At 43.6% G+C, this 15,252-nt stretch overlaps 1 protein-coding gene across 1 annotated transcript; it reads right to left on the bottom strand.

The window, feature by feature from the left end:
- Positions 1–1,048: 1,048 nt before the first annotated feature.
- Positions 1,049–7,289, bottom strand: AP2S1 (adaptor related protein complex 2 subunit sigma 1). Its single transcript, XM_083877243.1, has 5 exons — positions 7,167–7,289; positions 4,089–4,238; positions 2,581–2,694; positions 2,392–2,451; positions 1,049–1,295 (listed from the first exon to the last, which is right to left on the bottom strand). Exons 1-5 carry the CDS (start codon positions 7,167–7,169, stop codon positions 1,194–1,196), a joined length of 429 nt encoding a protein of 142 aa, XP_083733369.1. The 5' UTR covers positions 7,170–7,289; the 3' UTR covers positions 1,049–1,193.
- Between the last annotated feature and the right edge of the window lie 7,963 nt (positions 7,290–15,252).

A 15,252-nucleotide genomic window follows, 5' to 3' on the forward strand; every position in this document is an offset into this window, starting at 1 on the left:
GGGTCTCTGTGTCACCTTTGGGGTCCCTGTGTCACCCCCAGAGTCCCCCAAGTGTCCCAACCCCGGGCTCAGGAGGCTGGAGCAGGACTTGGGGACATCAAGTAAACCCCCACGGTGACTTTGGGGGCACTTCTGGGGTCTCTGGGTCACCTTTGGGGTCCCTCTGAGGGTCCCAGAGCCCCCTGAGTGTCCCAGCCCCGGGCTCAGGAGGCTGGAGCAGGACTTGGGGACGGGAAATAAACCCCCACTGTGACTTTGGGGTCAGTTCTGGGGTCTCTGGGTCACCTTTGGGCTCCCAGTGTCACCTTTGGGGTCCCTGGGTCACCTTTGGGGTCCCTGTGTCACCCCCAGAGTCCCCCAAGTGTCCCAACCCCGGGCTCAGGAGGCTGGAGCAGGACTTGGGGACATCAAATAAACCCCCACGGTGAGTTTGGGGGCACTTCTGGGGTCTCTGGGTCACCTTTGGGCTCCCAGTGTCACCTTTGGGGTCTCTGGGTCACCTTTGGGGTCCCTCTGAGGGTCCCAAAGCCCCCTGAGTGTCCCAACCCGGGCTCAGGAGGCTGGAGCAGGATTTGGACAATAAAACCCCTCAGTGACACCTTGGAGTGTCCCCTGGGTCACTTTGGGGGTCTCAGTGTCACCTTTGGGGTCTCAGTGTCACTTTTGGGCTCCTTCTGTCACTTTTGGGGTCTCTGTGTCACTTTTTAGGGTCTCAATGTCACCTTGGGGGTCCCAATGTCACCCTTGGGGTAATTTTTGTCACTTTTGGGGTCTCAGTGTCACCTTTGGGCTCTCAGTGTCACTTTTGGGGTCTCTGGGTCACCTTTGGGGTCCAGTGTCACTTTTGGGGTAATTTTTATCACTTTTGGGGTAGTTTTTGTCACTTTTGGGGTCCCTGTGTCACTTTATCCCATTTCTGGTCATTTAAAATCCACTTTTATCCCATTTTCCATCCCTTTAATCCCATTTCTGGTCATTTTTAATCCATTTTATCCCATTTTATCTCATTTCTGGCCATTTAAAATCCACTTTTATCCCATTTTTCATCCCTTTAATCCCATTTTTTGGTCACATTTTGGTCACTTTTACTGGACAGAAATTCACATTTTCTGCACACCACGATAACACTGAGGGGCAGGGCAGTTTTGGGGTGTTTTTGGGGTGATTTTGGGGTGATTTGGGGGGTTTTGGGGTCACTCCAGGGACTGCAGCATCAGCAGCTGCTTCAGCACCTTTGTCTGGCTGGTCTCGCGGATCTCCCCGGCCAGGAACATCTCATCCACCACCGTGTACACCTGGAACACACAAAAACACACAAAATCAGCAAAAAACACCCCAAAATACCCAAAAATCAGCAAAAAACACCCCCAAATACCCAAAAATCAACAAAAAACACCCCAAAATACAAAAAAATCGACAAAAAACATCCCAAAATACCCAAAAATCAGTGAAAAATACCCTAAAACGGGTAAAAAATCCCCCAAAATCCCCCAAATTCAGCCCAAAAATGAGGAAAAACTCTCCCAAAATTATCAAAGACTCCCCAAATTAATGAAACCCCCCCCAGGACCCCCCAAGTGAGTGAAGACCCCTCCCCAAATCCCCCCAGGACCCCCCAGATCCCCCCAGGACCCCCCAAGTGAGTGAAGACCCCTCCCCAAATGCCCAAAGACCCCCCAGGATCCCCCCAAATCCCCTCAGTATCCCCCCAAATGAGTGAAGACCCCTCCCCAAATAAACAAAGACCCCCCAGGACCTTCCCAAACCCCCCCCCAGGACCCCCCAAGAGAGTGAAGACCCCTCCCCAAATGACCCCAAATCCCCCCAGGACCCCCCAAATGAGTGAAGACCCCTCCCAAAAATAAACAAAGACCCCTCAGGACCCCCCAAAATAAACAAAGACCCCTCCCCAAATGCCCTAAATCCTCCCAGGACCCCCCCCCCAAACCCCCTAAAGCCCCCCAGAACCCCCCAAATGAACAATGACCCCTCCCCAAATGACCAAAGACCCCCCAGGGATCCCCTCAAAAGACCAAAGACCCCTCAGGACCCCCCAAATGAGTGAAGACCCCTCCCCAAATTAACCAAAGCCTCCCCAGGACCCCCCAAAACCCCTCAGGACCCCCCCCCAAATCCCCCAGGACCCCCCAAATGAGTGAAGACCCCTCCCCAGATCCCCCCAGGACCTCCCAAATCCCCCCAGGATCCCCCAAATCCCCCCAGGACCCCCCCAAATCCCCTCAGGACCCCCCAAATGAGTGAAGACCCCTCCCCAAATCCCCCTAAATCCCCTCAGGACCCCCCAAAACCTGCTCAGGACCCCCCAAATGAGTGAAGACCCCTCCCCAAATAACCAAAGACCCCTCCCAGGACCCCTCCCCAAAGCCAAACCTTGTAGAAGTTGAAGACCAGGTCGAGCTCGCAGACGTTGTGGAAATACTCGTTGAGTACCTGAGGAAATCCCAATTAACAGCCCCAATTAACACCTCAGGGGGGGTTCATTAACGCCCGGGGGGGGGGCTAATTAAAGCCTGGGGGGGTTGATTAATGAGTTAATTAGCTAATGAGGGGCTCACCCACCTCCACGAAGTTGTGGATGGCCTCCAGGTAGGCCAGGTTGTTGTCGGTGACGTCGACGCAGATGCAGAAATAGAGCCCGGCGTAGCGACGGTAAATGATCTTGAAATTGCGGAACTGGGGGGAAATGGGACAGACTGGGATAAACTGGGAGACACTGGGAGGGGTGTGGGGGGCACTGGGAGGGACTGGGATAAACTGGGAGACACTGGGATGGACTGGAGGCACCGGAGCCCGGCATAGCGACGGTAAATGATCTTGAAATTGCGGAACTGGGGGGAGATGGGACAGACTGGGATGGACTGGGATGGACTGGGGGGGACTGGGATGGACTGGGAGGGACTGGGAGGGACTGGGAGGGACTGGGAGGTCCCAGCTCCCCCAACCCTCCATTAACCCCAGTCCTCCCCAAGTTCCGCCTCAAACCCGACAAGTTTGGGGGGAAAAATGGGGATTTTGGGGCAAAAAAATGACAATTTTGGGGCAAAAAAGGGCAAATTTTGGCAAAAAAAAAAGATTTTTGGGTAAAAAATGGCAAATCTGAGGCAAAAAATTGTGACTTTGGGGTAAAAAATGGTGATTTTTGAGCTAAAAAAATGGTGATTTTAGTGCCAAAAATGGTGATTTTAGTGCCAAAAATGGTAAATTTGGGCAAAACCAGATTTTTGGAGGAAAAACGGCAATTTTGGGGTGAAAATACTGATCTTGGAGTAAAAATGTGATTTTGGGGTAAAAAATGGCAAATTGGGGTAAAAAATAGTGATTATGGGGCAAAAAAATGCTGATTATGGGGCAAAAAATGGTGATTTTAGGCAAAAAAGGGCAAATTTGGGTAAAAAATGGCAATTTTGGGGTTAAAAAAAAAAGCCAATTTTGGAGTAAAAAAGTGATTATGGGACAAAAAATGTAAATTTTGGGGCAAAAAAAGGGCGATTTTGGGGCAAAAAATGGCGATTTTGGGGCAAAAAGTGGTGATTTTGGGGCAAAAATGGCAATTTTAGGGCAAAAAATGGCAATTTTAGGGCAAAAAAGGCGAATTTGGGTAAAAAAAAGGTGAATTTGGGCAAAAAGTTGTGATTTTTGGGTACGAAATGGCAAATTTGGACATAAATGGCAAATTTGGGCAAAAAAAGCTGATTTTGGGGCAAAAATCGGCAAAATTGGGCAAAAAAATGGCGATTTTTGGGTAAAAAATGGCAATTTCTGGGTAAAAAAGGGAAATTTGGGCAAAAAATTGTGATTTTTGGATATAAAATGGAGATTTTCGGGTAAAAATTGGTAAACTTGGGCAAAAAATGTGGATTTTGGAGTAAAAAAATGGTGATTTTAGGGCAAAAAAAATGTGATTTTCGGGTAAAAAATGGCAAAATTGGGCAAAAATTGGCAAATTTGGGCCAAAAATGGCTATTTGGGGTAAAAAAAAAAGTGATTTTTTGGGTAAATTATGGCAAATTTGCGCAAAAAATGTTGATTTTTGGGGCAAAAAAAAAAAAAATTTTGTGTGTTTTTACCTCGACAAAGTTGGTGTGTTTGGCGTCCCTGACGGTGACCACGGCGTGAACCTCCTCAATCAGTTTCTGCTTCTCGTCGTCGTCAAACTGCATGTACCACTTGGCCAGGCGCGTCTTCCCCGCACGGTTCTGGATCAGGATGAAACGGATCTGCAGCAAAAAATTCAAGTTTGGGAGGGGCAGAAATGGGAGAATTAAATCTCCAAATTTTGGGTTTTTTTGTTGTCAAAATTCGTGGTTTTTTGTTGTCAAAATTCGCATTTTTGGCGTCGAAATTCACTTTTTTTGTCACCGAAATTCCCATTATCCTGTCATTTAAATTCCCATTTTTTTGCTGTCGAAATTCCCATTTTTTTATCATTTAAATTCCCATTTTTTTATCATTGAAATTCCCATTTTTTCACCATTTAAATTCCCATGTTTTTGCTGTCGAAATTCCCATTTTCTGTTGTTGAAATTCCCATTTTTTCACCATTGAAATTCCCATTTTATCACCATTTAAATTCCCATTTTTTATCATCAAAATTCCCATTTTTTTAACAGTTTAAATTCCCATTTTTTCACCATTTAAATTCCCATTTTTTTGCTGTTGAAATTCCCATTTTTTTATCCTTGAAATTCACATTTTATTGTAATTTAAATTCCCATTTTTTTCCCATTTAAATTCCCATTTTATCATCATTTAAATTCCCATTTTTTTATCATTGAAATTCCCATTTTTGTATAATTTAAATTCCCAATTTTTCACCATTTAAATTCCCATTTTATCACCATTTAAATTCCCATTTTTTTGCCGTCGAAATTCCCATTTTCTGTTGTTGAAATTCCCATTTTTTCACCATTGAAATTCCCATTTTATTACCATTTAAATTCCCATTTTTTTATAATTTGAATTCCCATTTTTTTATAATTTAAAGTCCCATTTTTATCACCATTTAAATTCCCTTTTTTCACCATTGAAATTCCCATTTTTTGTCATTGAAATTCCCATTTTTCTACCATTTAAATTCTCTTTTTTTTACCATTTAAATTCTCATTTTTTTACCATTTAAATTCCCATTCTTTTTGTCATTGAAATTCCCATTTTATCATCACTTAAATTCCCTTTTTTATCACCAAAATTCCCATTTTTTAACAGTTTAAATTCCCATTTTTTCACCATTTAAATTCCCATTTTTTTGTCATTGAAATTAAATTTTTTAAATTTAAATTTCCATTTTTATAATTTAAATTCCCATTTTTTTATCATTGAAATTCCCATTTTTTAATCATTGAAATTCCCATTTTTTTGCTGTTGAAATTCCCATCTTTGTATAATTTAAATTCCCATTTTTTGTCATCAAAATTCCCATTTTTCTGCCATTTAAATTCCCATTTTTTTATAATTTAAATTCCCATTTTATCCTTGAAATTCCCAATTTTTTATCATAGAAGTTCCCATTTTATCATCATCGAAATTCCCTTTTTTTAATCATTGAAATTCCCATTTCTTTGTCATTAAAATTCCAAACTTTTTATCATTGAAATTCCCATTTTTCTGTCATTGAAATTCCCATTTTTTTAATCTTTGAAATTCCCATTTTATCACTGTTCGAATTCCTATTTTATCACCATCAAAATTCCCATTTTTTCACCATTTAAATTCTTATTTTTTTATAATTTAAATTCCCATTTTATCATCATTTAAATTCCTACTTTATCACCCTTGAAATTCCCATTTTTTTCACAATTTAAATTCCCATTTTTAAATATTTGAAATTCCTGTTTTTTTATCCTTGAAATTCCCATTTTATCACCATTTAAATTCCCATATTTTTACCACTGAAATTCCCATTTCATCACCACTTAAATTCTCATTAAAGACCCTAAAATGAATAAAAATCCCGAAATCCCCCAAAACAGACCCTAAAATAGGGAAAAAACCCCAAATCCCCCCCAAAACAGACCCAAAAATAGTAAAAAAATCCCCAAATTCCCCCAAAAGAGACACTAAAATGGGGTGATGGATCCAAAACACCCCAAAATTGCCTCATAAAACCCAAAAAATATTGAAACCCTCCCTCAGAACTCCTCAAAATCGCCTCCCTAAAGGCCCTAAATATTGAAAAAATCCCAAAATATCCCAAAATCGCCTCATAAAAACCCCAAATTTGTGAACCCCCCCTCAGAACCGCCCCCTCAAAAAACTCTAAATATTGAGAAAACCCCAAAAAACCCCAAAATCGCCTCATAAAACCCCCAAAATTGTGAAGTTACCCCTCAGACACCCCTAAAATCGCCCCCCTAAAGACCCTAAATAATGAAAAAACCAAAAAAAATCCCAAAATCGCCTCATAAAAACCCCAAATTTGTGAACCCCCCTCAGAACCGCCCCCTCAAAAAACTCTAAATATTGAGAAAACCCAAAAAAACCCCAAAATCTCCTCATAAAACCCCCAAATTTTGAAGTTACCCCTCAGACACCCCTAAAATCGCCCCCCTAAAGACCCTAAATATTGAAAAAACCAAAAAAAATCCCAAAATCGCCTCATAAAAACCCCAAATTTGTGAACCCCCCTCAGAACCGCCCCCTCAAAAAACTCTAAATATTGAAAAAAACCCCAAATACCCCAAAATCTCCTCATAAAACCATCAAAATAGTGACCGACCCCCTCAGAACTCCTCAAAATCGCCCCTCTAAAGGCCCTAAATATTGAAAAAAACCCCCAAATACCCCAAAATCTCCCCAGAAAAACACCAAAACTGTGAAGTTCCCCCTCAGAACTGCTCAAAATCACTCCCCTAAAGACCTTAAATAGTGAAAAACCCCAAAATCCCCTCATAAAATCCCCAAATTTGTGAACCCCCCTCAGAACCGCCCCCTCAAAAAACTCTAAATATTGAGAAAACCCAAAAAAACCCAAAATCGCCTCATAAACCCCCCAAAATTATGACATTTCCCCTCAGACCCCTCAGAATCGCTGTCCCCCCCATCTCCCCTCAGGGCGCTCCAGGCCTGAGCCCCCCCCGCTCCTTCCCCCGTTAATAACCGCTCCATGTCCCTCCCCGGTTTATCCGCCGCCCTCAGGGGGGTCTCACCATGGCGGTGGCGGCCCGAGGTGGTTCCCCCCGGTTCCGTTCCCGGTTCCGATTCCGTTCCCGGTTCCGTTCTCGGTTCCGCCCCCCCCCGTTCACGGCCAGGCCCCGCCGCTTCCCGCCTCCGCCAGGGGGCGCTGTGGCGCCGCCCTCACTGCGCCTGCGCGGACCCGCCCGGTTCCCGCCCTTTCTGTCAAATTCCCGCCCTTCCCCTCAAATTCCCGCCCTTCCCCTCAAATTCCCGCCCCTCTCTTTAAAAATCCCCTTCCCCAAAATTCCCGGCGACCCTTCCCCAAAATTCTTGCCCCCGGGAGTGAAGGAGGATCAGAGGGAAATTGGTGGTAACGCTGCTTAAATTCTCCGCCCCCTCCACGATCAGGCCACGCCCACAGCGGTCGTAGCCACGCCCCCTTTCAGAGCTCCCCCTCCCCAAATTTCTTGTCCCCCCGTCCCCAAAATCCCGCTGGTCCCGCCCCATCCAGGCCACGCCCTAAACCACGCCCACCCCAAATAGCCCCTCCCCATTAATTTTACCCCCACCTCAAATATTCCCACCTCTCTTTGGTTTCCCCCCTTCTCCCAAAAAAATTCCCCAAAATTCCCGTATTTTCCCCTCAAAATTCCCCGTTTTCCACTCAAAATTCCCCGCTTTTTCCCCCATAAAAATTCCCCGTTTTCCACTCAAAATTCCCCGCTTTTTCCTCCCATAAAAATTCCCGATTTTCCCCTCAAAATTCCCGCTTTTTTCCCCATAAAATTCCCTAATTTTCCCCCATAAAAATTCCCGATTTTCCCCTCAAAATTCCCTCATTTTCCCCTCAAAATTCCCGCTTTTTTCCCCCATAAAAATTCCCGATTTTCCCCTCCAAATCCCCTCATTTTCCCCCTATAAAAATTCCCGCTTTTCCCCTTCTCCCCAAATTCCCGGCACGCTCTCCAAGCCCCGCCCCTTTTCCTTTAAGCCCCGCCCCATTTCCCTGTAGCCCCGCCCTTCCCGCCGCTCCCGCCGCGCATGCGCAGCCGCCATTTCCCCCCCCCCCCCCCCCCCGTCCCCGGGATTGTGAGGGAGGAGGCGGAGAAGGAGGAGGAGGAGGAGGAGGAGGCGGCCGAGGGCTGAAGGGAGAGGGAGGGACGGGAGGGACGGGAGGGACGGGGGGGGGGGTTTAGAGGAGGAGGAGGAAGGCGCCGCCGCCATTACAGGCCGAGCCCGCCCCGGCGGCCCCCGCCGCCCTCGCCCCGCCCGCCGCCGCCGCCCCGAGCGCGGACATGGCGCTGCCGCCTCCTCCCGCCGCCCCCGGCCCGGCCCGATGCCGCCGCCGCCGCCGTTTCTCCGGTAAGAAAAAAAAATTAATAAACCCCCCCTCTCCTCCCTCAATCTCATTTCTCCTTTTTTTTTTCCTTTTCCCTCCTCCCTTCACCCCCATCGGCGCCTTTTTCTCTGTGTCTCTTTTGAAACCCCCCCCCTTGAAGAACAATGGGCCGCCCCACCCCCGCCCGCCGCGCGCCCGCCGGGCCGGCCCACGGCCCTTCCCGGGGGGGGACCGGGCCGTGCAGCGGCTCCTCGGGGGGGGCAGGGAGAGACCAAGCCCCCGCCAGGGGGAGGGGGGGGAACCGAGACCCCCCGGCTCCATCCCGACCCCCCCATCGGCCCTCGGACATGGTCCCGCCCGCCTTTGAAGGGGGAGACCCCAAATCTGGGGGGGGGATCGGAGGGGGGACCCCCCGAATTTGGGGGAGATTGGAGGGGATGGATCCCAATTTTGGAGGGGATTGGAGAGGGGGGAATCTCAAATTTGGTGGGGGGGATTAGAAGGGAGAGCCCTCGAATTTGGGGGAGATTAGAGGAGATGGACCCCAAATCTGGGGGAGTTATGAGGGGAGACATCCCCAATTTGGGGGGGAATTAGAAGGGGCGACCTCAAATTTGGGGGGAGATTAGAGGGAATGGATCCCAATTTGGGGATTATTTTGAGGGGAGACCCCCCGAATTTAAGGGGATTAGAGGGGATGGATCCCAAATTTGGGGGGGATTAGAGGGGAGAGCCCCCGAATTTGGGGGGAATTAGAGGGGGGATCCCCAGATTTTGGGGAAAATTAGAAGAAATGGATCCTGATTTGGGGGTTATTTTGAGGGGAGACCCTCCGAATTTGGGAGGGATTAGAGGGGGGTAATCCCAATTTTGGGGGGATTAGAGGGGATGGACCCCAATTTTGGGGTTATTTTGAGGGGAGACCCCCCGATTTTGGGGGGAGATTAGAGGGATGGATCCAAATTTTGGGGGGGTTAGAGGAGATATATCCTAATTTGGGGGGGGGATACTGAAGGGAGACCCCCCCCCAAATTTGGGGGGAATAAGAGGGGATGGATCCAAATTTGGGGGTTGTTTTGAGAGGAAACCCCCTGAATTTGGGGGGATTGGAAGGGATGGACCCCAAATCTGGGGAGGATTTTAAGGGGAGACCCCTCGAATTTGGGAGGAATTGGAGGGGGAATCCAAATTTAGGGGGGATTTTGAGGGGACATCCCCGAATTTGGGGGGGATTGGGGGGGATTGATCCCAATTTGTGGGTATTTTGAGGGGAGACCCCCCAAAATTGAGGGGAATTAGAGGGGATGGATCCAATTTTGGGGGTATTTTGAGGGGACACCCCCCAAATTTGGGGGGAATTGGAGGGGGGTATCCCAATTTTGGAGGAGATTAGAGGGGATGGATCCAAATTTGGGGAGGATTTTGAAGGGAGATCCTCCAATTTTGGGGGGTAATTTGAGGGGAGACCCCCCAAATTTGAGGGGAATTAGAGGGAATGGATCCAAATTTGGGGGTGTTTAGAGGGGAGACCCCAAATTTGGGAGGATTTTAAGGGAGAGACCCCCAAATTTAGAGAGATTTTGAGATGAGACCCCCCCCCAAATTTGGGGAGAATTTTAAGGGGAGACCTCCAGATTTTGGGGGGAATTAGAGGAGATGGATCCGAATTTGGGGGTTATTTTGAAGGGACACCTCCCCAAATTTGGGGGGATTTTAAGGAGAGACCCCCATTTTGGGGGGACTTTGAGGGGATTGATCCCAATTTTGGGGGGATTAAAGGGGAGATGGATCCAAATTTGGGGGTTATTTTGAGGGGAGACCCCAAATTTGGGGAAGTTTTGAGGGGAAACCCCCAAATTTAGGGGGAAATTTGAAATGAGACCCCAAATTTGGGGAGGATTTTAATGGGAGACCCCAAATTTGGGGGTCTTAGAGGGGAAACTCCCCCCAAATTAGGAAAGGAAAAACCCCTAATTAGTGAAAACCCCTAATTAAGGGGAAACCCCTAATTAAGGAGCCTCCCCCCAAATTTGGGGGGCTTGGGGAGACCCCACCCCAAAATTAATCCCCGAAATTGGGATTTTTCCCCTCAAATTTTCTCCCCAAATTGAGATTTTTTCCCCTCAAATCCCCCTCCCCAAATTTGGATTATTTTTCCCCCCAAATTGGGATTTTTTCGTCCAAATTTGGATTTTTTTTTCCCTCAGATCCCCCTCCCCAAATTGAGATTTTTTTCGTCCAAATTTGGGATTTTTCCCTCAAATCCCCCTCCCCCAATTTGGGATTTTCCCCCAAATTTTGTCCCAAAATTGGGATTTTTTTCCCTCAAATCTCCTTCCCAAAATTTGGATTTTTTTTTCCTTCAAATCCTGTCCCCAAATTTGGGATTTTTTTCCCCCAAATTTGGGATTTTTTCTCCAAAAATTGGAATATTTTTCCCTCAAATTCCCCTCCCTAATTTGGGATTTTTCCTTTAAACTCTAAATTTGAATTTTCCCCTCAAATCCCCTCCCCAAATTTAAATTTTTCCCTCAAATTCCATCCAAGGAGGTGAAAATTTCCCTTTTTTTCCTTCCCAATATCCCAAATTCCCCCCCAAAATTCCCTTAAATTTTTCCCATTTTTCCCCCGATTTTTTCTTTTCCACTTGAAGAAAATTTGGGATTTTCCAGCAACTCTTGAGGGATTTTTTAGGAGATTTTTTCGGATTTTATTGGGTTTTAATTGGGATTTTTGGGGGTTTTTTTTAGGAGATTTTTTGGGGGTTTATTGGGATTTTTGGGAGGGATTTTTTTGGGATTTTATTGGGATTTTTTGGGGGGATTTTGGGGGGATTTTATTGGGATTTTTTTGGGATTTTTGGGAGATTTTTGGGGGTTTTTTTAGGGAATTTTGGGGGGATTTTATTGGGATTTTTTTTGGGATTTTATTGGGATTTTTTGGGTTTTTTAGGGGATTTTTTTGGGTTTTTATTGGGATTTTTTGGTGGTTTTTTAGGGGATTTTTTTGGGGATTTTATTGGGATTTTTTTGGGGATTTTGGGGGGATTTTTTGGGGTTTTTTGGGAGGATTTCTTTGGGATTTATTGGGGTTTTATTGGGATTTTTTTTTTAGGGGATTTTTTTGGGATTTTATTGGGATTTTTTTGGGGAGTTTTGGGGATTTTATTGGGATTTTTAAAGGGTTTTTTAAGGTTTTTTGGGGGGATTTTTGGGGATTTTTTCGGGGCTTTTTTGATTTTTTTGGGGGATTTTTAAAAAAAGTTTATTATTATTATTTTTAGTTTGGGTTTTTAAACATTTTTTGATTTTTAAAAATTTTTTTTTTTGCTTTTTTGGAAACTTTTGAAGCCAAAATTTCTCTTTCCCCACCTGGAGCCGAATTTTCCATCCTGAATTTTGGGAATGAGGGACACAAAAAAAAAATCAGGAAAAACTCCAAATTTTCAAGTTCAAAACCTCAATTTAAATCATTTTTCCTGGATTTTTCTCCCTTTTTCCGAGTTTTTTATTAAAAAATTCCAATTTTCCTCCAAAATTCCCGAAAACTGAGACTCCAAGTGGCCCAAAATTCCTGATTTTGGGAGCCCCAAATTGAGATTTTTGGGCTTTTTCCTCTTTTTCTTTGCTGATTTTTCCCAATTTCTGAGTGAAAATCGAAAAATTTGGGATTTTCTGGAGGAATTTTGGGATTTTCCTGAATTTAGGGGATTTTTTTGGAGGAATTTTCAGATTTTTTTTGTGTTTAGGGGATTTTTTTGGAGGAATTTTGGGATTTTTGTGGATTTAGAGGATTTTTTTCCTCTGGATTTTGGGAAAATCCCAAATTTCCTCATCCTGAATCCACCTGGAACTTTTCCCATCTTCAATCCCAAAATTTGGGAAAAAACATCCCAGAAATCTCAAAATTCAGGAAAATTTTCCAGAAAATCCTAAAATTTGGGATCAACATCCCTAAAAATTCCCAAAAAAATCCCCAAAAATCCCCCCAAAATCCTCCAAAAAAACTCCCAAAAATCCTTTAAAAAATCCCCAAAAAAGCCTCAAAAATCCCCCCCAAAAAATCCCCAAAAAATCCCAAAAATCTCCCAAAAAATCCCCCCAGAATCCCCAAAAAATCCAAAAAAATCCTCAAAAAAATCCTGAAAAAATCCCCGCAAAAATTCTCTTAAAAATCCTCCAAAAATAAAAAAAATCACCTAAAAAATCCCCCCAAGAATTCCCAAAAAAATCCTCAAAAATTCCCAAAATATCCCCCAAAAAATCCCCCAAAATTCCTCCAAAAAATCCTCAAAAAAATTCCCAAAAATCCCCCGAAAAAAACCTCTAAAAAATCCCAAAAATTACCCTAAAAATTCCCAAAAAAATCTCCTAAAAATCCCCCCAAAAATCCCAAAAAATCTTTTAAAAATAAAATAAAATAAAAAAAAAATTCCTCAAAAAAATCCTGAAAAATCCCCCCAAAAATCATTTAAAAATCACCAAAAAATTGCAAAAAAATCTCCCCCCAAATCCCCCAAAAAAATCCTGAAAAAAATCCTGAAAAAGATCCCCAAAAAATTCTCTTAAAAATCCCCCAAAAATCCACAAAAAAAACCCCAAAAATCCTTAAAAAAATCCCAAAAAATCCTTTAAAAATCCCAAAAATTCCCCCAAAAAATCCCCAAAAATTCCCCCAAAAAATCCCCCAAAAATACCCAAAAAATTCCCAAAAATCTCCAAAAATTCCCCCCAAAAATCTCCTTTTACAATTCCAGGAAAATAAGAAAAAAAAAATCCATAAAATAAAAAAAAAAGAGCAAAGTTTTGTCCTCGAGGTCGTTCCCCTTTGGCAAAAGCCACTCCCAGAAATTCAGGATCAAAGTTGGAAAAAATTGAAAAAAATTAAATTTTTTTGGATTTTTTGGGGATTTTTTTGGAATTTTTTTTGGAATTTTTTTGGATTTTTTTTTTTATATTTAAAGATTTTTTTAGGGGGATTTTTTTCCTGGAAAAATAAATAATTTTCCTCTTTCCCTTGTGGTGGATTTTATGGGAATTAATTCCAGGAGTAAAATCCCTCCCTCCTGGACTTTGGAGTCAATGGGGGAACTCCTGACTCAGGGAATTCCTGAGAGGGGAAAAAAAATCCGCAAAAAACGCCGGAAAAACGGCCCCAAAAATCGGGAATTTTCGGGAATTTCAAACCGGAATTTTCGGCTCCGGAGTCGATTTGGGTGAGGATTTATCCCAAAAAATTTTGGGAATTTTTTGAGGGGTTTTTGGGGATTTTTTGAAGGATTTTTGGGGATTTTTTGGGGGGAATTTTGGGGGATTTTTCGGGGAATTTTGAGGAATTTTTGAGAGATTTTTGGGAATTTTTGGGGGGGAATTTTGAGACAGTTTTGGGGATTTTTGGGGGGATTTTTTTGGGGAATTTTTGGGAATTTCAAACCGGAATTTTCGGCTCCAGGGTCGGTTTGGGTGAGGATTTATCCCCAAAAAAATTTGGGAATTTTTTGAGGGGTTTCAGGGATTTTTTGAAGGATTTTTGGGGATTTTTTGGGGGAACTTTGAGGGAATTTTTTGGGAATTTTGAGGGATTTTTAGGGATTTTTTGGGGGGATTTTGAGGGAATTTTTTAGGAAATTTTGAGGGGATTTTGGGGATTTTTTTGGGATTTTTAGGGGATTTTTTTGGTGGGAATTTTGAGGGATTTTTTGGGATTTTTTTCGTGGGAATTTTGAGGGATTTTTTGGGGTTTTTTTGGGTGCATTTTGAGGGATTTTTTTGGGAGGATTTTGAGGGATTTTTGGGAATTTTTGGGGGGGAATTTTGAGAGGGTTTTGGGATTTTTTGGGGGGATTTTGAGGGATTTTGGGAGGATTTTTTGGGGAATTTTCGAGAATTTCAAACTGGAATTTTTGGCTCCGGAGTCGATTTGGGTGAGGATTTCTCCCAAAAAATTTTGGGAATTTTTATGGGATTTTTTGGGGGAGTTTTGGGGATTTTTTGAAGGAGTTTTGGGGATTTTTGGGGGGAATTTTGAGGGGATTTTGGGGATTTTTTGGGGATTTTTAGGGGATTTTTTTGTGGGAATTTTGAGGGATTTTTTGGGGTTTTTTTGGGTGAATTTTGAGGGATTTTTTTGGGAGGATTTTGAGGGATTTTTGGGGGGGAATTTTGAGACAGTTTTGGGGATTTTTGGGGGAATTTTTTTGAGGAATTTTTGGGAATTTCAAACCGGAATTTTCGGCTCCAGGGTCGGTTTGGGTGAGGATTTATCCCCAAAAAAATTTGGGAATTTTTTGAGGGGTTTCAGGGATTTTTTGAAGGATTTTTGGGGATTTTTTGGGGGAACTTTGAGGGAATTTTTTGGGAATTTTGAGGGATTTTTTGGGGGGATTTTTTGGGGGAATTTTGAGGGAATTATTTGGGAAATTTTGAGGGGATTTTGGGGATTTTTTTGGGATTTTTAGGGGATTTTTTTGGTGGGAATTTTGAGGGATTTTTTGGGATTTTTTTGGGATTTTTTTCGTGGGAATTTTGAGGGATTTTTTGGGGTTTTTTTGGGTGCATTTTGAGGGATTTTTTTGCGAGGATTTTGAGGGATTTTTGGGAATTTTTGGGGGGGAATTTTGAGAGGGTTTTGGGATTTTTTGGGGGGATTTTGAGGGATTTTGGGAGGATTTTTTGGGGAATTTTCGGGAATTTCAAACTGGAATTTTTGGCTCCGGAGTCGATTTGGCTGAGGATTTCTCCCAAAAAATTTTGGGAATTTTTATGGGATTTTTTGGGGGA

This window comes from Zosterops lateralis (assembly GCF_965231275.1).
Source record: "Zosterops lateralis genome assembly, chromosome: 23".
Taxonomy (NCBI): domain Eukaryota; kingdom Metazoa; phylum Chordata; class Aves; order Passeriformes; family Zosteropidae; genus Zosterops; species Zosterops lateralis.

Bases quoted from the DNA above. Each gene is read 5' to 3' on its own strand.
- AP2S1 (XM_083877243.1), bottom strand. The intron at 2,452-2,580 runs GTGGGTGAGCCC...GGATTTCCTCAG, and splicing joins CCATCCACAACTTCGTGGAG to GTACTCAACGAGTATTTCCA. The intron at 1,296-2,391 runs GTTTGGCTTTGG...TGTGTGTTCCAG, and splicing joins TGGTCTTCAACTTCTACAAG to GTGTACACGGTGGTGGATGA.